Raw genomic sequence first — 27,461 nt, 5'->3', positions numbered from 1 at the left:
GGGCTTCAATGGGAAGCCAGTGAAGCTGATGGAGGACTGGAGTCATGTGAGCATAACGCCCCGTCCCCGTCAGCAACCTGGCAGCTCTATTTTGCACCAATTGCCCCCTTCGTGTCTGTTTGCACGGGTCTCGAATGGTAGACATGACAGGTATGCCGCTCTAGTCTTGGGGCCTAGGCCAGGAAGCTGCCCCCAAAGTCTCCTTGATCAAAACCATGGCTTTATCGCGGGCCCCCAGAGGCAATTCCAGCCGTCTGTTGGATGAGCCTGCCTGATCCCCGACAGGCCAGAGGGCAGAATCGATGAGACCCTTGATCAGCAACTCATCAGCCTGTGATCAGAAAACTGCACTAATTAAAGATGGGGAAAGATGCGCAGTGATTTTTGATTTTTTGGTCCAGGTGCCCGATCAATCCCGTTCTCCGTCTCTGCCCTCCTTGTTCCGCTTGTTCCATTGAACCCCACGTGCAAATCGCGTCCTGCGCGCAGCCATGCAAGGGGGCCACGCTGGAGGAAAGACGCAGAAGAGCTGGCGCAGCCTCGCGCTCTGCTGCAGGCCCGTGTTGCCGAGCGGAGCGCTTCAGGATTGGGAAGAAAGCAGCTTTATTGATTGCGGGAGCAGGCGGAGGGGAGGCATTCGCCGTCTTGCCTGGGGCGCCTCGATCGAGTTACTGCGCCGCCGCCGCTCGCCGTTCCAGCTGGAAAATTGGGTTAGGGACAAATAAATAAAGAACGAGAAAGCAGCAGCAGCAGCAGGTTGACAGACGACCAGATGCTGACCCCCCAAGCGCTGCCTCCCCGGGTTAAAAAAATACAAACCAAATGTCAGACATCTCGCCTGTTGGTGGCTGCGAGGGAGCGTGACGTGGACTTCGCCTGCCTGCCACCATAGTTTCTGCCTGAAATGCACGAAAGGTTTGCAGGCTCTGTGGCGGAGAGAGGGCATGGCCTCCACGTGGCACGGTTGTCAGGCGGGGCAAGCAAACGCCAGTTCTCTGGGTTTTTTTAGTGTCCAAGGCTACTCAGTCAGATGACTTGTGCGAGGAATGTATGAGAAATTCCCTTCTGCCGTGAAACATGCAAGCTTGCCCTTTTCACAACCCTGAGTGTGAGTGTGAACGGGGAAATGCGTTCTTGGAAGAGGTTTGCACATTCCCGAGCAATATTCTGTTTAACCAGAAGCTTTTGAGAAGAAAAGGTATTTTGAAAAAGTTTCCAGTTGACAGCTTTAAAAAGCATGCCATTACACATTTAGTCTGTATGGGAAATTTCCCCAGATCTGATGAGGTTTTGCTCAACTTTCCTATGTCATGTTCGTTTTGCATACTTTTCATGTTCATGCAAAATGTTCGGAGATGCAAATGGAAGACGGGCCAAACGAGCTAGTCTGGGTGCTAACCTTGCTTGTTCCGAATTTATGGCACCTGTCCTACCTGCAGTTGAGATGCCTCTCCGAAGCCCATGTTACTGACTGCAAGAGCTGCAAAGTAAAATTATGGCAGTTATTATTTTAAATCGGCCCTGCCCGGTTTGCCTTCAGCCCACCCACCACTGAAAGGTAGCACCTGACAGCCTCTCTGGAATAAATGAAGCCCTTGGGATGAAAGCGGTCCAACATCTGTGTTCTGGAGGTTGGAATCGTTAGGCTTCGCTCCATCTCTTCCCCTGTGCCCCTCCCCCACAAAAATAATACTACAGAAGAGGGGCTGTATTGACTCTTCTGGACGGAAGAGTCCTCTTTTCAGATTCCTTGGTCTGTCTCTCCCATTCATAGGGGGCGGGGGTTAGTCTGTGGCTAGAAAAACACGGAAGGATTGATCTTTTCCCGCCTGCTGTTCACGCATGCTGTTGCTTTAAGCCCAATAGGCGTTTGCCATGGATCTTTAGTTTTCCCATGTGGCAAATTCATAAAGAGGCAGGAAGCAAACGCAGCACTGAATCTGGGAGACATGTATTGCTTTCCACAACACGTGACTTCCAGAGTTCGAGCGCTCTGTGTGAGAGGGCGGGATGATGGCTGGAGGAGGCTGAGGTGGCGTCGAAGGGGAGGTCACGGGGGCCATGCTTTGTGCGGCTCCTCTGGGGGAGGTTCAGAGGATGCCAGTAAAGGAGAAGGCCCTCCCAGTGGTGCCCCCACCCCCCGATGACGGAATGCTCTTCACAGTGCGTCCCACTTGGCATCAACACTGTCATCTTTCTGGTGCCCCAGTAAGACTTCCCTCTGTTCCCAGACGTTGGTCAACATATAATTTGCTTTTTTAAGAGGTCCTAGGATTGCCCCTGCTGGTTGTGCTGAATCAGTTTATTTTATTTTTATGTAAACACTTTCATATTCCTTTGTGGAATTGGCATTTCAGTCTTGATCGACCATCCTGACCGCTTTGGCTGTTGAGCGGTACAGCAATGTAAAAACAGTGGAATGTGCCAGAAGCCCACATGCTGTGCCTGCTCATCCATCACTGGAAGTGGGGGCTCTGTGTGCGTGAGCAAGCTTTCCCCACGCAGCTGGGTTGGGCTACAACTGCCAGCAGCCCCCGTGCGCTTGTGGGCCTGCACAGCCAGAGGGCACTTGGCCGGGGAAGGATGGTTTGGGGTGAGCAGGCAGCAGATACGTGAATTGCAGTTCTTTTGGCGAATTTCTCAGTGGCACCCCAGACACCCTCCCCAGAGAGGGCCTGCATTGTGCTCCTGTCAGCATTTTTACTCTTCCTGGTTCTTTCCTGCCTCCGTTTTTAAAGTGTGGCTTCAGATCTTTCCACTCTGCTGGCATTCCCCCTGGTCTTTACGTCGGTTTTACTCGGTTTTAAACTTGGCGGTTTTCATATCGCTGTTTCACCGTGCTCCTGCGTTTTAGGTTTTGTTTTGGGAGCTGCCCCAGAGAACTTCAGATTTCCTGTGATACGGAAATGTCATAAATAAGCAAATATGGGCATGCTCCCATGCTAGTAATGCACACCCCGTGGATCAGTTTGCAGCGCCGGGGAGCAGATTCCCGTGGGCTTGGCACACCCCTTCTTTCCGGGTCTCTGCAACTGACCAGACCTGGCCTGGGCTGCCACACTAGCAGGCCCTTGGGTCACGGCGCACTGCGCTCGCTTGAGGAATCGATAAGTGTCAGGGCCTGATGCAGCGCCGGCTTGAACTAATACGTGGGCGGCCCTTTATTTATTCAGCTCTATTGATCTGTTGAGCCTGGACTATGGCCTTGGGCTGTGGCTTTGGGGTTACACTGAGAACGGCGTGGAAGTGTGCTACCATTCTGCAGAAACGCGGCCTGTGCGGTGCAGCTTCTCTGGAATTTCATCTCTCCTGTAAGCCATCAGCTCGGAGGCCTTGTGGCTGCGAGGCTGCATTTGAAAGTGTGCCGGCAATGCCTGTAGCATCAGAAATGCCGGAATAATGGCTGAGCCTCATTTCCCCCACAGCCCAAGATCAGGGGGTGGACTTTTAGTGGCCTGCACACCTCCTCACAATTAAGAGAAGAACTGCTGTAGGATTCGTTTATGTAAGATAACTAAGGGAGTGCCAAGGTACTTAATTTTCAGGGTGCACGATGCAGAATTTGATGCAGAAATACAGCCTGCCTTTGCTGAGGGGCTGAGCCAGCAGGTCCAGCCCATCTCCAGTTTTCCTTTTCCTGGGAGTCCTATCTGCATGCAGCTCAGGAGGTCTCACCCAGAAGAGGAACATGGGTGTTAGGAAAACCCCATCCAGCTACTGGGCCACAGTGTGTGTCTGTCTGCTTGAATTGTGCAAGTCAGATCATGTCTACCTCCTCCTCCCGCCTTTATTCTGCTAGACCTCAGGAGGGCCAAGGGCCTGTGAAATCTTAGTCTGGAGTCAGCCCTATCCCACGCTTTCTCTTGCATCTCTCAGATGTTGGATTCAACACCAGGCTTCCGTGGTGATGGACCACTGGCTCAAGGAGCCCGGGGCTGGTCCACTGTGCCATTTCGTCCTCGCATCAACCCCATGCGGTCGAACACCTGCAGCAGGTCGCCTGCATTCCATCACAGGCCTCCCAAATGTTACGTGCGATTTATAATTTCACTTATTATAAACACCTGTGTATTAGTATATAACAGCGCATACTGCTGTTATTGAAAATAATTAGGCATAAACTTCAGCAAAGGCAGCCCAGATTTCCATATGTTAAAGCAGTGGTAGATTATTTTTCCTTCTTTAATTGTGTGGTTTGGTTTCATTTTGCATTGCATGGTAAGTAAATAAATACCTCCTAGTCAGAACCCCACAGTACCACTCTCCCAGCCTTCCCTGCACCACAGATCTATGAGTTTTTATGGAAATAGAATCCATTCGCGTGTGTTGGCTGCATAAGGTAAGGAACAAATTTCAGTGGCAGAAAATCTGCCTTCCACAGAGAAGGTCCACGGTTTGGGCTGCAGCCCCTCCAGCTTAGGGTTGAGAAGGGCCCTTTCTGAAACCCACACCCTAGGGCTGGGTGCAGGTTATGGTGTCCTCTGAATCGAGGCAGTGTAAGGGGGGCAAGAACTGCCTTTTGATGCTGCTTATTTGTCTCGGGAACCGTTGGCAAAAGCAGCAGTCCCCGGCATGGAGGCCTCGGGCCTTCAGGGTCTTCCTGCCACCTTCGCTGTGATTCCATCTGCTTGCCCCGAGGGTCCCTCCATGGAGCCAGCACGGGGTCAGGCGAAGACCTGTGAGGACCACCTTCCCTCCCGCCTCTCCCCGCTCCCACCAGCATCCTCAGGCCTTCGCTGCCCTGCCTCTCCCTCCCCATCGCCGTCTTCCGTGCAAATGCGTGAAGACACGTGTGGTGCTAATGAGGCCTAAATATAGCAGCTGTTCGGTGCACCTGTTAAGCTGTCAAGTGGCTGCGCAGCCTTCCCGGTCTTGCGTTCCATTCAAGCCGCTGGGGTTTGCTCGCCGGTGGCTTGGCATGTCTCCAGAGGAGGGCCCAGAAGCACGTTGGAAAGGACTCCAGGTTGAGAGGTGAAAGAGGAACGAGAGTCAGCGAAATCCCCTTGGCGTTTTGGGTGGGGGGCCCTTCGGAGGTTTGGCCTCGTTCAGACTGTTCCTTTCTTTGCTCTTTCATCTTTCCTCTTGTCTCTTCCTCCGTGAAGAGGCGCCTACCACGTTGAAGCGCACCCTGAATGCCTTTAAAGCGCCATCCTGGGAAATTTAGCAAGGGATAACTTCTGGAGTAAAGTCAAGAATCACAAAAGTCTCTGTTTGGAGGTCATCTCATCCAACTGCCTGCTCATTGCAGGAGCTAGCATTCACTACAAGATTTCACTTACCTAACTTCAATTCCCTGTTTTCTAAAATGGGGCAACTAGGCGCAGTCGAGGGTTCAGGGAGGGTCGTAGGTGAACCAGGGATGGCCCTTGAAATGTGGGTGACGGTGCTGCCTGAGAACAAGCGATGATTTCCTGAGCATGAGCAACCCATGAAGAGAGCCCATGACTTGTTGCTGAGTTGTGAAATGCGAGTGATTAACCTTGGGGGGGGGGCATACACTTCCCTTTCTGCTTGCTGCAACATCCCCCCCTCACAACTTTCCCCTGCATGGCAGAGCAGTTTAGGAGAGGTTTTCCTATTGGTTTGGGACATCTGGGCCAGGGTGCAAATTGAAGAATGCATTTCCTTTGAGAATAGACCAGAAATTTCATAAAGCATTGAAATTATTTCAGAATGTGCATGTATAGATAGACATTCGCACGGGCCAGTCTTACACATGTTTGTGTCCTGTGAGCCTGCCTGGGGCCTGAACCTTTTAAGGGCTGGGGAACGGCCTACTTTATCCCGTTCCCCTGATTTACCGCCTGCTTCTCCAATCCTTTGCTTTCCCCCTTACCACAAAAAAATCAGTTAAGAAGCGGAAGGGCACTCTGAGCTGCAAAATGCATTTTGATTGCTAGCACTAGGAAACCTGCATCAGCAATCACTCTGGGAGGATTTTGAGACCCTCTTCTCCCTGGTTTTGTCTTGGTATATCTATTTATTTATAAAAATACTTTGATCCTGCCTGTCCAAACCCCACAGGCCTTCAGGCACGACTACAAATCCGAGCTTTGCTCATCTCCACCCCACCCACCTCAGCTGGGTAAAACTGGACCTTCCGATACTAAGGAACAGAGGAAGGAATTTGGATGGAGTTTCTTGCCTCGTTTAGCCCCGTGTTATTGCGTTGGACTAGCGGCAACAGCTCTCCATGGTCTGGGCAGGCACTTTTTCCAGCCCTGGCTAGAGGTGCTGAGGACTGAACTCAGGACTCCCAAGTGCAAAGCAGGGGCTCTAGTCCCTGTACTGTGGCTGCAAAGAATACATCTCCACGGATTTTTTTCTTCTTTCTCCTCTGTGGCATCTACCACACCGCTGGAAGAGGCATTCTGTTTCATCTGTACAGTTCCCGTGTCCAACAGCAGCAAGCTGAAGTCTGCCCCAAAATCCGGGAAAAATCGCTCTTTGTTACGTGGCAAATAAAGTGAGCCTTTAGGGAAAATAGCCATAAATGTTCATTATTTGTACAGGAAAATCAATTTGTAGGCCAATTGACCAAACAAAGTAATGCAATTTGCTGGAAAATCTCTCTTCTCTTCTCTTCCCTTCTCCCCACCCGCGCACTCACCACCCCTATGCGGCAGGCGGATTGACAAGCAGGTTGTGAATGGAACCTTTGGTAGGCACGCATGCGCGCATGCAAGTCTCACGGGACTTGGGGGTAGAGTTTATGTGTTTGTGGCAAGAGAGAGGTTTTATGAAAGGAACCAAGGCGACTGGAGAACTTGGCGCAACATTCTTTGAAGATGCACTCATGCAGTGGGCGAAATCAATCCCCTCCCCGCTTTATTTTTTAAAGCTTAACTTCTGTTTTGCCAAATAAGGGCTACATCGCCTGGCCTGCTAGTGATTATGTCGTCAACTTCCCTTGCACGCAGCTGTTTGGGGTAAGATGAGACGCCTTTGCTAAAGGTCTGCTCTTTTCCGTTACGGACTAGTAGCCATTTCTAGTGCTCTGCTGCGTGAATTGGTCTAATCTGCCTTAGGAACCTTCTAAGCCATCAGTCCAACTCGGATCGTGGAAGAAACAGAGTCAGTAATCCGAAGTATACAGATGCATCTGCGTTGCCGCTCGGTTTGAACAGTGCCTTCTGTGCACAGAATTTGGTTTTCCATTTTCCTGCTCCGGGGTCTGGAACTACTTTACAGAGTTGCTTGTGTGCTGCAGATGAGGAATTTGGCGAAGACGCTGGCCATCACAGCTTAGCTGGGGTCACACCTGGAACTGGGAATCTTTTTCTTATGTTGAACCCTTCTGATCCCTGCTCGCTCCCAATTTTGCTGTCGGTTAGGATGTTCCCCATTCCTCACCTCCAAAATAGAATTGAGAAAGGCAGCTACCCAACTTTCTGGAAGCAAATGCTCCCTTGACCTCTGGAAATTATCCATCGTGTCACTAGCAGCCGAGGATCAAAGATTCAGGAGATGCAGAGAATTTACAATCTGTCTTTGTGTTCTTTTATTGGCACCTTGAGTAAATACTAACAGATTATCTCCAAACCTCTCGTGCTCTTTCAGCCATTTCTCATGGCCGTCCCACCTTCCCAAGCACTAAGGAGCATTCAGTTGAAGTGGTGCCTAGATCCAAAGAGTAATTTAGACTGAAGCCCAAAGTGATAGAACAAAATTGTTCAGGGACTCCCTTGGCAAAGCTATTAAGGAAACTTTCTGGGTTCTGGCAAATTGCAGCACCCCCCCCAGGGAGCAAGGTAAGCAGGACCTGGCACAGGAAGTGACATGCAGCAGGGAGGGATGCTCCCAAGGTCAAAATAGTTGGACATTTCAGCTTTTCCATCCATTGGGCGCCTGCAAAACGCCTAGCAGTTTGTTACACTAATTATTGTTATAATAAATATTGCTATTCCAGTTTGAAAAGTTTACAGAGTTAGTTGCAGCAAGTAAACTGTCCCTGTAATCCCATTGCCACCCTTTTAGAAGCCAAGGCTTGATTTTTTTTAAAAAAAATGACTTTGCAATTGTCGTGGTTGCCTAATGACATAAGATTTGAAAAATCCAGTGGCCAAATTGCACAAGAAGATGAAATACGCATAAAGAGGACTAGGAGCAGTTCCCCCCAGGCGTCATTGCACAATTCCTGTGTATGTTGCTTGCATTTTCATATGGAGTTCACAAGAGACTGCTAAGAATTTGGAAGCAACCTGTATTCTTCTAGGGTTCGGGCTGCCTTTTTCCTTATCAGGGGAGAAAACCCTATTTTTAAAGATGACCCAGAGCAGTGCTGTGGTGTTCCTTTGGTGCAGAAGTTCCGTGCTTCGTCTGAGAAGAGGTGGCCTTCTAATCTGGTCGCCTTCCTTTTTGGAAGTGTGTCCAGGCGCCACACGGCCTTCTTCCTGTTCGGCACCTGAGCACAAAGCTCCTTCACCATCACTTTTCCTACACTGGTGATGTGAAGCTCAGTTGTACTTTCGCTGTAGCGATGTCTGTTGAAAGAGTGGCGCAGAATAGCCGTAAGGAGCGGAATAGCTTGCTAGCCTGCGCAGAGGGGCGGCTCATGGCACGCGGGGCTGCCTAAGGAGCCCCCTCCATGGTCTTGGCTCCCTTGACTATATTGCTATGCAGTTCGCGCTTTGCAGTTGTAGCCACTCCAGATTGAATGCGTATTTTGAGGGGGGACTTTGCTTGCAAGCCTTGAGCTATGTCCGGAGTGGGGGTCGTTGAGGTCAACAGGATAGGATTAGATTTGCTTTTTGGCACAAAGAGTAGACTTTGGAACTCGCCCACGGTGCATGAGTACAGGAGTGATTCCTACCTTGTACAAGTGAACTTTTGGCCAAGGGGGGCACTTGAAGGGAGACCTGCAGTTTCCCTCCCCGTTGTATAAGCTATTGCTACTTCATTGTTTTCCCATTGGTTCTGAGAAAAGAACCACGATCCAGGGCCAAAGATGCAGTGAACAAGAACGCATCCCTGCTGTTAGAGACCAGCAGCACGAATACAGCTGAGCTTTTCGAGTTCACGATTTTTTAAAGTCTTCCTCTGCCTGATTGTCTGGAAGACACTGCAACGTGTTAGAAGCGAAGGAGGCAACAGCAGCTCCTGCCACTGACAGAACTGCCTGTTTCTTTGCGTGTGGTCGCCCAGGCAGGCCTTTGCCCTCGAAGCACAGAATCCTCCCAACAGATGTTCTGCCAAAACAACCCATGTGTGGAATTTCCCTCTGATGGAATTTACTGTCATCCTGGGGCGGTAGGAAAGCTCAGCACTGGGCGGAGGGAAGAATAGGAGTCGGAGTGGTTTTACTTGGGATCAAATGGTGCTGATCTTTGGCTCCTTGGCGAGAATCCAGAAGCTACAGCTGTGGTCTTTTGCATGCTTTCTTAGGCGTGAGACTCGTTCAGACTCACTTCCAAGTAATGTAATGTAATGTAAGCTTATGCTTTATGGCTGATTTTCAGCATGTTTTCCTCCTCACATAGAGAAGTGGCGTGCGTAGAAGGACATAATGTCGCAACAGGGAACTCGTATGACCTAGGAAATGCATGTCCTTGATGCTCAAAGGAAAGAACTTGTACAGAGCGTTTTCAGTGCAATCCCAGGCACGACGCACTCATGCGGAAGTAAGCCCTGTTGCGTTCACTGCGACTCTGTCCTAGGCGGCGCTCTTCAAATGGGGCATGCTGGCTGTTTTGGACCGCAACTCCCACAGTCACCAGCATCGGTTGTGTTGGCTGGGAATGCTGGGAGTTGTCCAACACATCCTCACAGCAGGGGCGTTGAACATTTTTCAGCCTGAGCACCGAATTCGGAGGATCTCTTGTGGACTGTGAATTGCTCTGGTGCCCCATGGAGATGCTGGGTGGGTTAAATAAATGCACAGGCATCCGCCTTTGTGTGGAGTGAAGCATGCGTCTGCACTGCACTGCGTTTCCCATCATTCCCAGCCAGTATGGCCCTTACGGTGCCGGGGATTATAGTCCCAACACACGTGGACGGCGCTGGCTTGAGGCGCACTGCTTTCTGTGGCCTGGGCTGTTTCGGAAGAGCGGGATGCATCCCCTTCAGGCGCCCTCCTCTCCCATGTGCTCCACACAGCCCACAGGGCAGCCATTGCGCTGTGCATCCCAGCGGCGTAAGCAGTCAGCCACATTAGCAGCCAGGCAAGGAACTAGGCTGCTTCTGACAGGTGATGAGGAAAACCCGCTCCACAGCAGAGCCTGCCAAGAGCAGGAAAGCGAGGGCCGCCTGTTCTTTTATTCATTGGCTCAGTGCTTGCGCGTTGGAGCCAGGGACAGTGCGGGGCCCAGAAAGCTTGTTTTATCAGTGGCCCAAGTTTTAATAGCAAAGCTGCTCTAAGCGCCGGGGAAGTCAGGCGACGGCGGCCCCAGCCTGGATTTGCTATCTAAACAATCAGCCATGTCGAGCCCACCGGCCTGGGAGGTGTAATGAAGGCCGGTGGGAGAGGCAGGGGCTTACTATGAAGCCCGGCGTGAGGAAGAGAAGGCTGCCGGCAATGGGGGGAGCGAACCGAGGGCCGGCCCCTCTCGTGCCGTGCGACTCCCCCACCTTGGCCATGCCGTTTTCTGATTAAAGACTTGTTCACCCTTCCTTCTCTTTCGCTTCCCAGCCAGGGCTCCCATGTCTGGGGAACCCAACCAAACCTTTGTGTCAAGGGCAGGAGAGCAAAATGCGGCCCATGTCCGGGGTTTCCTCGACACGCTGCGCTTCTGTGAGCGCCCAGTGCCTTTGTGGTGGCTGATAGCAGTGGCCGAGCCCCTCCTGGAAGTGGCCCTGCCACGAGGAAAGGTGAGGTGGCTGGCACTGGCGGGGGGGCGGGGGGGGTCCTCCACGTCGATTGATACCTGCAGACACAAGAGGCTTTACACAGACGCATGAATAAATAAAGGCGGATACATTTAGCCTGTTGGGCTTTCAGGTTGAGGCCCCCCGACCCCTGTATAGACTGCCACTCTCTTACCCTTTCCCCCAATTCCCGTGTGTGTGTGTGCATGAGGCACACTTTCTGTAAATTTGTCTCGCCTGACTGTGTCCGTGATCAGACGTGCTAAAGACCTGCCATACCTGCAAGCATGCAAACAAGTGTTGTTTACTTTGCTGAGGAGGTGAAAGGGAGCGTTTGGTTGGCGACGCAGCTGCTGAGGATTTGGATGCAGTGCCCTCAAGGGCCCCCTGGCCTCCAAGAGTCTCTGGGGGGGGGCTGGGGGGGTGTTGACCCTTTTCAGGGGGCCACCTAGACCTCTGGCCCACTCTCCCTGTGAAGACACAGCCCTTCTTTCTGGAAAGAGCTCGCTTCCCCCTGCCCTGCGCTCTGTCATCCAATATTTCTGACTGCTCAGCCTTGTGAAAGCTTCTCTCTCTGATCTTTCCTCTCCTCCCCACATTGCATATTCTGCCTTAGCCAAGGCCTCTGCATCTCTGGGATCAATTAAATGCTCACCAGGGACCTGCTGGAAGGAATCCTTCCTCGTTTTTCTGGCAGCTGTACTACATCACAACCAGGGCGTTTATACGCTTTGACCTTCCCTCTGAGAACAGGGAACCTTTCCTAGCCCACCCTCCCCCCTGCGCCTGTACTTTCCACCCCTTCATTCCATCTGCAAGCCCACTGCGGTTCTTTATTCTGCCAAAAAATGCTCCGGTTTCTTTCTCGCTCGGACTGTGTGGCTCATGGGAACAAGGACTAAAGGGGTTAGTTTGGTGGGTGGAGGGTGGTTTCGTCCTAGAATTTTGCTAACCTCTGTTGGCTGTCCTGGGCAGGAGTCTCTCCTCCTTGATGCATCTTCTTAGGAAACCAGAGTTCTACTCAAGATGGGGATGAAAACAACAAAAACCCCCATTGATTTCCACATATGTCTGCCTTTCTCGCACACTGTGTGCCTCTCTCTGTGTGAGGGAGATTCTGGATTTTTAGCACCTCTTCACTCCCTTTTTGAAGAGTTTGGGCGCTAACAGATGGATCATTCTTAGCTGCCCACTGGCTTTGGATTGATAGCACTATTCCGTTTTTCCTTCCGGGCGAAGATGCCGAAATGGTGGGAAACACAGGGCGATTGTAAGTGGAAGCGGGTGTTATACAGCCCCCCAAACAGTTGCAACAGGATCATGTGGAAGCAACCTTCTGGAGCTCAGTATTTCTTCCAAGTAAGACTCCCAGCGGCTTCTGCTTGTGGGTTGTACATCTATTGGCCGTTCGCAACGTATTTGTTTGCCCCAATGGGTGGAACTCTGCAAAACCGTCCAATGGGAACTAGTGTGCTCAGTGCCCATTGGATGCTACCTGGCTGTGTGCGTGGAAAATGAGGTGGGAAAGAGGAATGGAATGGAATACTCCAGAAGAGGTGCACCCCGAACTGTCTTTGCAGGCCCTCTGTGTATGCCTGAAACCGGGAAGAAGGCAGCGCATTGATGTTTCCAGCACGGGCGATCCACTGGCAGAGCTTCCCTTGAGCATGGCTTGGAACTAGAACTTGCTTTCCGTGCCCAGGGTTCATATTCCCGTGCGAGATGTAAACCTACTTGTCAAGAAGAGGGGACCTTTGAGATTGGGCACAGTGCTTCTGTTGCTGCTGGGTTGTATCTACTCTCACTATCCGCTCCTAGGAATTAGACATGGAAGCAATTAATCAGTGTGATCCCGTGCACGTTTAGACAAGGAAAAAGCCCTCTGCCCCCCCAGCTGTGCTGAAGCACAACTTCCATCACCCCAACAAGTGTGGGAGTGTCGGGAGTTGTCATTCAACACATCTGTAACTGGGGAACACCTGTTTAAGATCGAAACAGATGGCGAGGCTCCTGGGAGGAAACTGTCCCTGAACCTCTTGGTTTAAACACTTAAACTGTTTTCTGTTTCAGACTGAGTGTGTGTGTGTGTGTGAGAGAGAGAGAGAGATTGTGGTTCAAAAAATGTCGAGAAGGAAGAAAATAAGGTAGTTTTCTCCTGCTTCCTTGCGCAAGTAGAAGAGGATCACACGATTATAAAATGAGGCCACATCCGAAGGGAATTCCTTTGGGCTGATTTGGTGTTTGTCCTGGAAGTGAAAGACGTTATGACTCCTTCTTAAAATACTGTTATTATTTTTTTGGCGTTTGTATGTGGTGGCGGTGATGGTTTTCCCAGGCAGGATACTGGTCAAGTAACTGAAACTTTTGGGATGCATGATCTATACTGTGGTTTCTGTTCTAGTCCCTGAGAAGGAGACAAATTAGAATGAATTAAAATCTGTCCTTGAATTCAGCCAAGGTTTTTGCTAACACATACTTTCTAGTGACTAGGAAACCATGATTTCCTGTTTGTTTGTTTTTATGGTAACTGAGATGCAAGACTGGTCACTGCTAGTCAATGGTCAATTCTCCCAGCCGGCTGTTACGAGGTTACGGAACATTCATAAACATTCTAATTGCTCAGGATGTTGTGTTAGCAAGAGAATATTCACAGGCAGTTCAACTTCTTAAAGTGTGCCTACGTTTTAGCTGCTGTTAGGCACTTATGTCAGAATTTTGTCTTCAGATCTCATATGTGTATATTCCATGCCAAACCTTCAGGAGGGGTTGCATGCACAGAAGCTGGATAGAACTGCTTCTTACTTTCTCCTGTGCCCTAGAGGTGGGTCAGTGGAGAGGAGGAGCAAGTCCAGGGGGCTTGTCAGGGGGCCCCTGCTGTGGTGCGGACCCTTGGCAGGAACCCAGTCGTGGCCATGCTTGAAGCTGGAGCTCATGGGAACAGAGACATAAGCGGGTTGGGTGGGAAAACAAGGCTGCGGAGGGATTCGGAGGTAAGGCCGAGAAGTTTGTGCCAGATCCAGAAGACAAGAGGAGCCCGGGGTAGAGATTTAATATGGCTCAAGCTGCAGTAGCTGCTCGTTGTAGCCGTACAGCCAACGACACCCCTTTCATTCTGTTCGCTGTATTTGAAATAACAGCCACCCGTTGGTCTGATAGAATAGGTTGGCTTTATGGTTCATGGTATTATTGCCATGAATGCTCGTGTTTTTCCTCCAGCGTTCAATGAACTTGAGTTTTGCCGCGTGTGAGTTTTTCTGCTAAAGGAGGTTTTACAATTCAGCATGGATTCTTGAGGGTTCTCCCTGGGGCTCTGCTCATGGGACTTGGAATAATTCTGCCCCCTCCCCGTTGCAATCCCGTCCCCTCCGCCCATGCCGTTTGTTAAGCTTGATGAGTCCCTGGGCAGCCACTGCGACTGGGTAACTGCTCTCAGGTACCATAATGGCCATTAAGTGATTTTTATGAGCCAGTTGGCACCGTCCTCCATAGCTTCTGGAGGCCCACTGCAGAAAGTCCCGTGGATGTCAGGTGCTGGCAATTTGCGTGCCGCTGGCTCTAATTGATACAATAAATTGCGGCTCCTTGGGAAGAGGTGCTCTGCTAATGCCTCAAGGATGGTGCTGGTGGTGGGGAGGGAGGGAGGGAGGGAGCTCTGCTGATCCGTTGTGAAAGCACCAGGCAAGGGAGTCAACACTCCCAGTGTCAGAGCTCTGATTCCCAGGGAATGGCTTCACAGTCTTCGTAGCCTTGTGGCACCAGTTTGTTGCCTTGTTTGTTTGTTTGTGAATGTGCAAAATGGCTTGGCAGGTGTGTTTTGAAGGCAGAAGTGGTAGGTGGGCGGGCGTTGGACCCTTCTACACATGTTACTTTTCTCCCTGTGCAACCCTCTTCCTCTGCTGCTTTCTTTCACTGTTCCTCAATTTATTTAATATTGGTTTAAAGTATTTGCATCCTTTGCTTCAGCCCGAAGAGGCTCTTAGAATGGCTGGCAATGAGTCATCAAAACACAGGCAGCCTCTGCCTTGTAAGCTTTCGCTTCAAGAAGGCACGCTGCACGTGGAGAAAGGAATGGGGAGGGAGGAAGAAATGAGGCCCCAGACCGTCAGCAGGGCCGGCAGAGAGGCTCTGGATCCCTTTCCTCTCCAGTAGGACTAGGCAGGCAGCCTTGCTCAGAGAAGGGAAGCCCCAGCCGACGGGTGCATATTTTTCTCCTGCTGCATCGCTTTTAGAGGCTCACCTTGACTGAGGCACCTGACTCATCTCTCCTCTTCTTCCTCTTCTGGCTCCTGCTTTCCCCGTTTTGCAGAACCGGGGTCGTCTGGCCGAGAAGAGGACAATCCCCTTGCCTCCCACCAGGACTCTGAAGAAGGAGCTGCCCTCCATTTTCTCACATAGTGACGACAGTGAGGAGAGCGACAAGGTGAATGGTCACCCCCTGGATGTCAAGCAAGAGGAGGATCTGCATATTAGTATCATGAAAAGAAGGTACGTTCCCATGACGTCACCACCCTCCGTCCGTGTGCCGAGGCCCGTGAGGGCAGGTTGCGCCATTGCACGGAGCCTGCAGTTTGGGTGACTGCATGCCTCTTCAAAGCCAGGCCTGGGCTGCTCTGGTGGCGCGTGTGCCTCACTTCTCCAAGCCACAAGACGTTTCAGGGTGGCCAGTGGCATTGGGAGCTGGTTCCCTTTCCTAGGAGAGTGAACCAGAGAGATGTGGCACCGTGGCGGGTCGTACTTGCTGTACTGACAAATACGCAACCGTAGCACGGCTGGTGGAAAGCACGGCACTCACCCCGTCCAGGCAACGGATCTGCTTGCTTGCATCAGATCCGGGGTGGGGGGGGAGGGAGGGAGGGAGGCCTTGCCACCCCCCACTTCAGCCAGCTTTCATCATAAGAGTTGGAAGGGATCTCGGAAGTCCAGTCCAGCCCAGTCCAGTCCCATCCTCAAGGCAGGAATCAGTGCAGTACCAGCGCATGCTCCCACTTTGTCAGATGCTGCGCACAGCCCTGTGTCTGCCCCCTCCTCTTGCGTAGAATGTGCACGAGGCCTTCCCTGTATTCTGACTGGTATCCCTTCCAAACACGCAGAGAGACTCCCAGCTCTCTTTCGGCCGAGGCTTTTCATTGCTGACACCCCCCAGTCCCACCCACCAGTCCTTCTTGGGTTTGATTAACCAAGCAGCGGTCAGCTGCATGGCGATGGACCACCACCTAGGAAAAGGGAAGCCCTTTGTCACAGAATGCTAATGAATGTTACAATTGGCGCGGGACAAAGAGGCATTGCATTGCAAGGATGTCTGGCAGTGCAGTGTCGTTTCTGTAAGGGAAGAAATGAGCCACTTCATCTCTGGAAACGAAATGGCAGTCCCCAACAGTCTCCGAAGTTAAAAGTAAAGGTTGCAGGTCCTAAACTTCCTCTGCGAAGATGTCAACAAACGTCTTGCAGCACCTTAAAGACCTCCCCACTTTTGGTGCTTATTAAATATGAGTGCGTAAATTGGCGCCATTCATGATCTTGAATAATGCATGTGTTTCTTTATAAAAATTCAGCTTAATAACACATATACAAGGCTTTCAACAAAAGTGGACCAGATATCCAAATAAGTACATATTTGAAGGTGGTGCCCATGTGCCACTCATTCAAATGCATTACAAGTTCCCCCATCCATCATGTTATGGGAAGTCAACGTTTATCCTTCCAATGCCACAATATCAGTATTTTAGCCGTCAGAAAGGCACGGAGGATCCATTTATGCTGACTACAAGGTATTTTCCATGAAGCAAGCACTGCATTTAAAAGAGTGCCTATGTCGGTGACTATTAAAGACTGTTCCAGTACAAAATTTATCTCTGTAATAACCTCACAGAAAGAAGCAACTGCTGGACATTGCTGCACCGTATGTTTAGAAGAAGCATTAGCTGCCAGCAATTAGCTGAATTAGACAGTCCCTTATTAAGGAGATGATTTGTTCTGGCGGAAGCACTGCTGGGTTATATCCCACTTCATCTGACGCAAGGGGCGTTCTGGAGAATTGCAGGTTTATGTAGAAGCCGCAAGGGGTGGCAGGCAGGTGGGTTGTATGCTGCGGCCAGAATGAAGGTAAATGCCGCATGAACAACCGCTGTCCGGCCTGGGATTTTAGCGTCTTGCATTTAATTGCTTTCTGACTGCAGAAAGGTGGTTACAACCCACTTGCCCATGTGGCCTGCACGTAAACCTGAAATTCTCCACTCCGTGCTCCTGATGAAGTGGGCCGCTGTCCGTGAAACCTCATGCCGAGGTGAATTTGTTAGTTTGTAAGGTGCCGCAAGACTCTTCAATGTCCTTGCTAAAATAAATTAACACAAGTGTTCCCTGGAAACTCTGGGGGGGGGGGGGGGAAGACTTAGAAAACTATGGGGGGGCAGGGAGTGCGGCTGTATCTTGAGACCCTCCCCGCCCGTCGTGTATCGCGACGGCCGTTCTTGATCAACCCCGTCACCATCCTCGTCACCACCTCGAGCTCGCTACCTCGTGGAGCAGCACTTGGTTGCAGAGGCCAGGCCTATGAAAGCGAAAGAATGGAAAGCAAAGGCGTGTAATTGCTTTTCTTGTAATTTTTTATGTTTGCATCACTTGCAACTGGTTAAACCATTTTCTGACAGCTTGGCAGGATACACCAGCGGAGATCTTAGAGCCGGCTGGTGGGCCGTGCACAGCCCCCCCACCCCACAACCAGCCAATCAAAGCAAGACAGATCTCTAAATTGGCTCGCCCCAGCTTGTGGCTGTTGGCCATGCCTGCAGTTTATTAATTGAAGGTGCAAAGCTGGGTGTCATGCCTGCCTCCCCAACTTGAGTGCCGAAGCGCAGGCTCCCTGAATAGGGAGCTGTGATGAGTAGCTCCGAACTGCCCGTCCTTTCCTTTAATTACCCATTTAATCCAGCTGTTCCCATTCCCTGGGGGAGAGAATATCTGAATAGCCTCTCTGGCCCCTGACATGCTAGAATTTCTATCTGTAAGGGCCTTTTCTCACCCAGCTGTTTCCCCAAAGCCAGGAATGTGTTTCTTTCATTAAGAAAGGCTGAAACTCAGGGGTCAGACTCGTGCCGGCACACCAGAGGCCCCAGGTTCCATTCCTCACATCTCCAGTTATGGCTGGGAGAGCCTCCCGCCTGAAATCCCTGGAGAGCTGTTGCCGGTCAGTGTAGGTAATACTGGGCTAGGTGCGGCCTGCGTGTGAGCTGATAGGACTGCTTCAATCAGGCGTTTACTGAGCACCGTGCAGACTGGAATCTGACCTCTGTTTCGAGGGGAGGAGCTGCTCGGCTCCATGACTGAGCCCCTGGTTTGTGGTACCTGGTTCCAAAGGTACCCGGTCCAGTTTTTGCATAAGCCTAGGAAGGAATCCTGCCTGCATGACTGGCTAGCTGCTGCCTGCCAGTGTAGACGAGGGACGGGGACTGGAATTCTCCCCCAGGGATGGCTTGTCTGCTTCAGCTCCCTCCCCACGACCACCATGTGTAGGTCGATGTTAGGGAGCAGGGCCCCATAGAGGAATGGAAAGGATGAGTGATGTGCAGTCGCCCAGCACTGACAAATTTTGAACGGGGACTCGGAAGTGTGGGTGTATTGTGAGCTAGAAGCCAAAGAACAGAGGAGACGTTGCCATTTACATTTTGATTTGAACTAGCCAGCCAAATGTTTGGCTGTGGTTTTCTAACAGAACAATAATTCAGTACCTGCTGCATATTTTCCAGTGATGGTCTGGATTAAGCAGGACCAGATGTGTATTCTTTCTGTGCTCCAGTACGCCAGATTCCCGCACACCCTGAAGCAAAATGGAAATCTGATGGAACTTGCTTTTGGTTTCTGTCACAGCTGTAACCTCTTGTCAAGGGGCTCACATCACGCGGCGTCCACGGTGGCCCATGGCAGTGTAGCTAATTGTAAGAGGCCGTGATGTTCAGATGCATCCTTCAAGGCAGCAAGAAGTTTTTGAAGGATGAAAAATCCTCTAAAACAACACTTTTCTTGGTGATCTGAGCAAATGGGGCTTGGGCCATCAAAACGTTTTACTAGTACCCAAGGAGCTGCACAGCTAAGGTTGGCTAGAAAGTGGGTTTCTTCAACCCCCGTATGCCTCTGCCTGTATGGCCAATCCTAAGGAATGCTGGGAGTTGAAGTCTCCAGTATCTGGCGATCTCTTCTGCTCATCCCTGTGATACAGAACGTGGCCCAAAGCCTTCCCCAACCTGGTGCCTGCTGGATGTTTTGGAATTTAACTCCCATCAGCCCCAGTGGCCAGGAATCCTGGGAGTTGTCATCTGAAACCCCTGGAGGGCGCAGAGTTGGGGAAAGCAGCTTCACCACCTGCTGTGCTCAGACAGAAGAGGGAGGCAGGGCACAGGAAAGGCGTGGAAAGATTGATGGATAGGGTGAGGGAGGGTCAAACCTACACTCACCTTTTAGAACGCCCTTCATTTCACCACTGTCTTTTGACCGATGTGCTGAGCGATGGTGCGGTTTTGCGAGAGCGATGCGCTGCCCGCCTGCCCACCACTCTCCGTGCAGCTGCTCCCCCCCCCGCCCCCGTTTCTCTCCGCTCTGCCTCCAGCGAAGCAGGTCACCATGCTGCTCTTCCCAGGTTTCCACCTTCTAATAGCAGAATTGCCAGCCCCCATAAAGGCTTTCGTGGCTCGTGGCTGTCAGTCTGTCAGAGGCATCCCAGCACCCTTAAGTGGAAAGCTATTTCTGGCATCCCCGAAGGCTGCTGCTCTTTGACTTTCTAATTGATTGCAGCTCAAAGCAAAGCAGGGGCCCTTCCGCCCCCTTCCCGTTAGATGTGTCTGGCACCCAAGAGATGCAGCGTGGCACCAAGGCAGCATGTCAGCATGGCTGTGACACCCTCGCCCTGTTGCTAAATAAATCGGAACTTTTTATTAACTTCCTCCCCGCCCCGCCGTTCTTCTGACTTTCACAGCAGTGTTAGCGTTAGAGCAGGATCTGTTGTCCAGATCTTCACTTCCCATCCCTGTGATCCTTCCCCGCCCTAAACTTCACTGAGGAGATGATGGCCCAGCCAGGAGTGGAATCTTGGGGGGAAGCACTGTGCGCTCCCTTTGATTCTGGTGCGCCAAACCCACACAGGGGCTCTGAATTCATACATTTTAAGCATTTGTCTTTTGCACCAGTCCCATTGGGTGACTCCAGCAAAGGCAGAGTAGATTCCTCAAGCCCAAAACCTGTGCGTTGCTCTTTCACAAGGCCGTGTGCACCAAAGAAAAATGGATTGGGTACCCTGCATAGCAGTCGCAAATTTTGTAAGGGCACAAATAGGCCCCTTCCCTAAACGGAGTGTGAGAGAGGGAGAGAGCACCGGACAAACTACCAATGCAGAGGCGGTGCGGTGCCTAGGCCTGAGCTTCAGCAGGGCAGGCTCTGCCGCTGGGCAGAAGGGGGCAGCATTGGCAGCGGGGCGGAGTGGTGAGCGAGGGGCAGCGCAGGGCTCTGCGCACCGCAGAGCCTTCCATGCGCCCCCTCAGCTAGCCTGTGAGGCGGTAGGACAGGCTGAGAGGCAGCAGGGATTTCTGTACCTCCCCCAGGTGCCTGTCAGGTCGGTTTGTACAGGTGGAATAGAGGGCGGGCACCGTCCTTTGCCTTGAGCAGCAGAATGTCTGGGCCTGGCCTCGTTTGAGAGGAGAGCCGGTGCGGGGGCAGGAGATGGGCAGCCGCCGGATGCTGCAGCTTGATCCCAGGACCAGAGGAAGGCTGCCTTGGTTGGCCCAAGGAGGCTGCAGCGGGAGGCAAGGAAAGAGACAGGTGGTGTCTGTGTTTGCCCCGTAAAGTTGTATGTTCCGTTAATACAACTGTGGTTCTTCCTCGTTTGATACGTTTTCTGAGGATCAGCTACGAGATAGAATAATCGATTATTTGTACGCTGCATTTATATTTCACCTTTTCTCTGAAGAGCCCGAAGCAGTGCATCTCATCTTCCCCTCTCCATTTTCTCCTCCACACAACCCTGCAAAGTAGGCTACCCTGAAGGCCGGTCACTGGGCCAGTGGCCCCGTGAGCCTCATGGCTGGCTGGGAACTAGAACCGCGTCTCCCCAGTTCCAGCCCCCTTAACCACTAGGACACACAGAGTCTCGTAAGTGCTGTGCGTGGGTGTTTTCTGGAGAGAAAGAAATCCTACTTTGTACAAAAAATTAAAACATGCAAGTGAAATAGGAAAACGAAACCTCAAAGGCAAACCTTTGCGCCGTTATTCAAGTAATCTTACTTGGGTCCTGCCTCTTTCCTCTTGGGGGGAACCCATGCAACCAACGTAATCCTCTTCTCCATTTTATCCTCACAACAGCCTTGCCAGGTGGGTGAGGTTGAAAGATGGTAACTGGCCCGAAGTTGGACTAGAACTCCAGGTCCCAGGCCGACACTCTGCCCTTTGCACTGCAGTGTTGTTGTTACCCGCACGGCAACACACCAGAATTTCTCCACATCCCCAACAAAAAACCCCTTGGAGAGTTTTAAGCATCTACCTATGGAAATGTGCACCAGACAGTGGGAATTAATAGAGAGGTGCCAGCTGGGGATGGTGGAGAGGAGAACGGAGAAGAGCCTTTTCCCAGACATCTTCGATTTGAGGACCCACATTTCCGGCCGAGTTCTTCCCGAACCCAGCCAGGGAGGCAGGCCAGGAGATGTTCTTCGGTACCACTTTTGCCTTTCCCTCCGGCTCTGCGCTTCTCCGTTCTCATACTTCCTCCTCCGGCACAGCTGCCTGCTGCCGCCGCCACTTCATAATTATGACTGTCACCCTAATAAATAAAATACATTTAAGATCCATCTGGGAAACGAGCACTGGAGTTGATGCAGAGTTCCAGGAAGCGGCAGCCGGTCTAACGAGGAGTTAGATTTGATAGTGAGCGGAAATGGCTACTTTATTGTGCTATAGCTGGTGGGCAATGGGGGAAAGGGGTGGGGGCTCTCTGCTGGAGAAATCCCTTCCTAGAAATGAGTTGAGGAAGGAGTGTGTGTGTGTGTGTGTGTGTGTGTGTAAGATAGATAGAGAGAGAGAGAGAGAGAGAGAGAGAGAGAGAGAGAGAGAGAAATACATGACCACAGAGCAAATCACACAGTTCAGATCTCACCTCCGTCAAGGTGGGCTACCTCTACAGACAATCATTTTTCATGGACCCGTCCTGCATGCATGTCCTTCACCAACTCTTGCTTCAAGTCAGGCGTGTTTTGTGCGGAGCTGTTCCTAAGCAACCTAACATCCTGCCTGCTCTGTGTGACCAGAGGCAGAGACTGGGGCAAGGAGATGGGTGCCCGGTCTACTTCCACCTGCTGGCTTCCTCCTCAGAAGGACAATATGCTGCCTTCAGTCTCAGAGGCAGAAGGTCTTTGTATGCCAGGTGCTGGGGAACAGGGGCAGGAGGCTGCGGCCGCGGCACTTCCGGTGTCCTGTGGACAGCTGGTGGGCCACCGTGCGGACTGGATTTGGATAAGAGGAAGTCTTGGCGTGATCCAGCAGAGCTCTTAGGCTGGTCTGCTTTGGCACTTGCCCGCTGCCGAAGTGGAAGTGGGCTGGCAGCTCCCTCTGCCAGGAAGCCAGCCACAGCAGTGCCGAGAGAAAGTGCCCGAGCCCGCAGGTAACAAGATTTGAGACCTTGCGGGTTCCTGGCATTAACGTGTCCGTCGGTAGCAGCTTTGCCTTCCACCGGCTGGCAAACCGAGGTGGTCTAGCCGCTGGGGAGCGGGGACTCCAGCCTTTTCCTCTCTTAAAACTGATGCGGATCTCATAAAATGATCCTAAGAAAGGCTTTTCTTTCCTTTGGGGAAGTCCGGGGAGGGGAAAAAGACAGGCTCGGATTGCAGCTGTTTGGCACAGCTCCCAATCCCCCTGTTTCTGCTCCCTGCCTTGTGTGCCTCTTCCCAAGGCGAGTTCGTGGAATTTGCTCTCAGTCCCTCTGTATTAGATTTCTGCATATCTGCCCCATATCCCTCGCTCCTCACCACGGGTAAGAACATTGACAGGCCACGTTTCCACATGTGACCGGGCTGCGTCCAGCCCCCCCCACCCCCCCCGCCTGCGTGCCTCTCCCAAGCGCAGAGGAGCAGTTTGCGCCGGTTGTTGAGGGACCCATCTGGGTGTCCCTTATTAAACTCTGTGTGACTGATTGCCCATCAGCAGAAGAGCAGGGGAGGCCGCGGCGGGAAAAGGCGCATCGGCAGCCACGTTAGCACCGTTTGCTCGGCGTACACCTCCCTTTTTTAATTATTAGTAATTTATAAGAAGCCATCTTGCCCCTCTAGCCCAGCCAAAAACGCAGCTCATGCAGCTTGATAGCTTGCAAATTATTAGTAATTTGATTTCAATTGAATGAATAACCCGCTAAAGCGAAACGCACATTAGCCCCAGAAATCTAATTGGAGATAACACCATAGAAACTAGGAAAGCATAGAGCGAGTGCTTGGTTAAGCTGCCCAGAAAAGGGGTGGGGGAGGGGGGAGGAAGGAAGGAGATAGAAGATAATTGGGATTTAATTTCATTTCTTACCTATTCATTTGTTTAAATACGGGTGCTTAATTATCCAGCTCCACAGATAGCGGCAGTTGCCAAGGTATGAATATGCGCTCTGCTTTTTGTTGTGCAACGGTTTCCCCTCCCTTGCGCACAAACACTGCGATGCGCCTAGCAGACTTTGCTTCTGAGCCATGTGAAACCTTCGTGGGGAAACAGCTTCGAATGGAACAGAGAGAGAGCCAGGAGTTCCTCTGGTGGCCCATTAAGATGCTGGATGACTTTCTGGAGATAGCTTTACCAAAAAAATGAAAATAAATAAATTGGAGCAGCAAATAATGCACAATCTGATTGTAGGGCTAAAGGCTTGGAAAGGCGCTGTGTGCAGGGTGGGGGGTGTTGTTTTGTTTGCTTATATGCTGCCATTGCTGTACAGCAGGGATTTCGGACTTCTTTTAGCCCAAGGGGCAATTCTATGTTGGAGAGGCTTTGGGGTGCCACATTCCAGTGGGGAGCGAGGCCAGAGGTTAAAACGATGCTTGAAGACTCCCCAAATACCCAGATATTCTAGTTTAAACATTCCGCTGAGCTTTTGGAGAGGCATTTCGACCTTTGGAATAAAGCAAAAATCATGCACAAGCTGGGAAACCACCCAGCAAGCTGCTTGCAGAGGACGCGGGCCGTCTGGGCCTGGTGGGAACCCTGGTGGGCCGGGCAGGGTTGAGCTCCAGGACCTGCAGGGCCGGGTTTTGCACGCTTGGGGGCCCAGAGGCAAAGGAATACGAGGCTTGGGAGGCTGCAAAGGTCTTGGTGGAGCAGAGAAATAGAGACCAGGTCAGCAGATGGGTGGATGCCGCATGGCCCCTGGGTTTTAAGGCCCGGGGCTGAGCTCTCCTTCAGTCAGCAACCGGGCTGGCGGCTTACCCTTTCTCACCATGGCTGCCACTTGCCGGTTTGCCAGGTGGGGACCAGGGACCATGCAGGCAGTCGCGCCACCTGCTCCCCTTCTTGCCAGCACCCTGGTCAGGTCCATGCTGGAGGCAGGTGAAGAAGCAGCTGGCTGTGGGGAGGAGGGTGCCCCGTCTTGCCGTGGGCCGTTGGCACCACTACGCCTGCCTTGACGCTGGCTGCCACTGCTCCCGCTGGCTTGCTGGCGGGCGAGAGGACGTGAGCGCTCTCTTGCCGCCCCTTCTCCCGGCACCATCTGGACGTCGACCTGGTTGGAGGCAGAGAAGGGGCAAACCAAGAGGCAGAAGTCAGCCATCTCCCTGCCACTCCTGTGCAAGAGGGCTCGGAGGCACAGCTTTACCCGGATTTCCCAGATGGGTAGCGAAAGATCCCTGTTGGCCAGCCAGGCTGAGGCACCAAAGGATGTCTTGGCAGCCTGGGGACTTGATCCTGGCTCTCTGCAGGCCCTGGGCTTCCCTGCAACATACTGAGTCCGTCTGCTCTCCAAGACGACAGGTGACGAGGCACCGTGGGGGGGCTGCCCGGGACCCGGTGCCAACCGCGGTGGCAGGGCGATCGCATCCTCTCTTGCCTGTCAGCGTCTAAATTTAGGCTGCCTGTTGTCTGGAATCTCGTCTCTCCTGCTCGCAGGCAGAACGTGCAGAATTAATTTCAGAGGTGGGGAAAGGGCTAATGATTTATTTACAGCTGGAGGGAGGGGGCTGGGGGGAGCCGCGCAGCGCAGAGCAGCGTGGGGCTTCCTGAATGCGTGCCAGGCTGCTGCTGCTGCTTCCTGTCGGTTCATCCCGTTACACAAGGCGCCGTCTCTGCCTGCCGTCCTCCGCCTCCCTTCTCCTGCGTGTGCAGCTGTGGGCCACACTTTTCCAGCGCGACTGCTCTGCCCGCCGCACGGTTCATTTCCTCCTTTGCCATCCAGGTAGTCGCACCTTATCCATGGTGTAGAGGAAGAGTGCAGAACGTCAGACTTCAGGATCCAGGCCAGGCCTCTTCAGAAGGCTGTGCCCGCTTTCTCTGGACCCCAAGTTGTCTGGGTGTTTCCCGGCCGTCGCGAAGCCCCCCCACCTCCCAAATATCGGAGCTTGATCTGCCTCTCCCGCTTGCCTAGTTACTAAAATAGGCTGGGCTTTTGGAACTGCCTCTTTCGCTGTGGGCCTCCAACCTTAGGTGCCTTTGGCCATACTCACTAGGGGATGTTGCGACAATGGCTGGCCAGAGTTTAAACCCGAAATAAACCCAAGTGTGAAAGCGTGTTTGTAAGTGGCATTCACAGGGTAGCCAGCGCTGGGTCCATGTCTGTGTAGAAGCGGAAACGCAGCTCTAATGCGACGGGCGTGGGAGAGGGCCTGCAGCCGCATGGCCGGGGTGGGGAAGCGGACTCGGCCCTCCGCACAGGTTGGCCTAGAACCCCTGCCAGGCCTCGCCGTTGGTTGGGCCAGCGCAGGCCGAGGGGAGCCGCCGGCCAAAGGGTCTGGAGGGCCACGCGTCGCTCACCCGCTTTTCTTGGCTGTGTTTGAGACGAGGGCGCGGTGAAGGTGCACTTCTGTAAGCTATGTTGTGATGTCGGGCCCCTGCGACTGAAAGCTGTTTTTCTCTCTCTCTCTCTTCCCCCCTCTCTCAACAGGATACATGCACACTGGGATCTGAACATCTCTTTCCGTGAGACCTCTTGCAGGTACCTCTTTTGGCCCGTTCTTTGCATGCTAGGCCGAGCCTTTTTTAATGTGACGATGTGTCGGAAGTGGTGTTGTGGGGTAGGGGTCTGTGCGGTGCTCTCGTGAGACAGACGCCTTGGGGCACGGAGGCTTTTCTGGGCCGGTGCCCTGCGGTGCTTAACGCCAGCAGGGCGAGAGGTGCAGCGGAACCCTTTCTGTCCTCACGTGAGGATTTTTAGCCGGTCTGGCAAGGGGGCTTTAGAAGGGGAGGGGAGGTGGCTGGAAGCCTCTTGGGCTGGCTTGTATTCCGGCGCCTCTGCACCCCTCCCCTCCCCTCCCTGCAAATGGGAGCACCCCGATTTCTCTCTCCCCAGAGTTGCTTTCTCAGCTTGGAGACCCGCTGACTCGTTTCTTTCCGTGCAAGGGGGGTGGGAACGGGTGGGCTTTCTGGTTCCCCCTTCTGAGGTCGAAGTGTTGCCTCCAGCTTTGTGGTGGGGGAGTCCTTCTGTCCTCCGCTCCCCTGACGATGAGTAGGGGCCAGAATCCCTATTTGTGTGATTTCGATGTTTCCTTTCTTTCTTCTGAGCGTTCTGGTGGGAAGAAGTGAAAATGCTCTTCATTCTGAAACTCCCCCCTAGCCAGGGCTTGTCTGGGCAACCAAATGAGCGGATACAATGTGCAGGTCATGTGGCAAAGCCAGAGCGCAGCTTTCCCGGTTGCATTGGACTGCACCTCCCATCATCCCCCATGGAGGGTCCCTACCATGCCCATGCTGGCCGGGAATGGTGGGGATTGCGGCCCAGCATCTTTTCCCTCTGGCGTCTCCCTGGTGGCCTGCTGCCGCCTCAGTCCTGCGGCTCCCCATTCCCTGAAGCGGCGAAACCTGTGGCTGTCGGGCGGTTCAGATAACAGCACATCTGGGGCTATGCAAGGTGAGCCAGCGGGGCATAATGGTTAGAGCGCCGGACCGGCTCAGGAGACCAAGGTTCTAGTCCTCGCTCAGCCACGAGGCTCACTGGCCCAGTCACTGCTCTCAAACTACCTCGCAGGGTTATTGTGAGGCCAGAAAGGCGGGGAGGAGGAGGAGGAGTGCAGAAGCCGCCTTGGGTAACTTGCAGGAAAAACGCAGGATAGCAACAAATACGTTCTTGGGGGAAATGGTTCCCCGCCTCCCAAAGGGAAGCCACAGCGGAATCACGGCCTGCCACACCGGCTAGTATGTGCCCTCTTCCCACCGCCAAAACCGCCCCGGATTTCTGCTTCCATGGTAGCCCCTCTCCAGGTTCCGGAGCGTGGCCCCCACTCCGGGAGAGCAGTGCGGCTTCTGTGACCTCCCTTCCCAGAGGTGACGTGCATCCGCCCTGCACGGCATTGCGCAGGCCACCTTTTGTGTGCCCGGGGGCTTGTTTTGCTTTTGTTTTCTGGCTCTCCCGGGGAACAGCCTGACTTGACTTCACCTGCCCGCCTGCCTCCCCCCTCCCCCTTTGATCTGCTTTTCCAAGTCTGTCTTCCCCCCACCCCTCGGCC

At 52.6% G+C, this 27,461-nt stretch overlaps 1 protein-coding gene across 4 annotated transcripts in view; it reads left to right on the top strand.

Annotated features, from left to right (window-relative positions):
• The window catches only part of SAMD11 (sterile alpha motif domain containing 11), a 205,223-nt gene that overhangs the window by 87,497 nt on the left and 90,265 nt on the right, over positions 1-27,461 (top strand). For 3 of the 4 annotated variants that reach the window (XM_044445287.1, XM_044445286.1, XM_044445284.1), the window contains exons 3-4: positions 15,110-15,288; positions 25,904-25,954. In XM_044445287.1, coding sequence (XP_044301222.1) covers positions 15,110-15,288; positions 25,904-25,954 — 230 coding nt within the window. The remainder of the gene's footprint in view (positions 1-15,109; positions 15,289-25,903; positions 25,955-27,461) is intronic. The other variant, XM_044445285.1, reaches the window with a different exon arrangement.

This window comes from Varanus komodoensis, unplaced genomic scaffold (genome assembly GCF_004798865.1).
Source record: "Varanus komodoensis strain SLA01 unplaced genomic scaffold, ASM479886v1 scaffold48, whole genome shotgun sequence".
Classification (NCBI taxonomy): domain Eukaryota; kingdom Metazoa; phylum Chordata; class Lepidosauria; order Squamata; family Varanidae; genus Varanus; species Varanus komodoensis.
The sequence above is the reverse complement of the archived record's forward strand: the minus strand, read 5'-3'. Positions and strand labels throughout refer to the sequence as shown.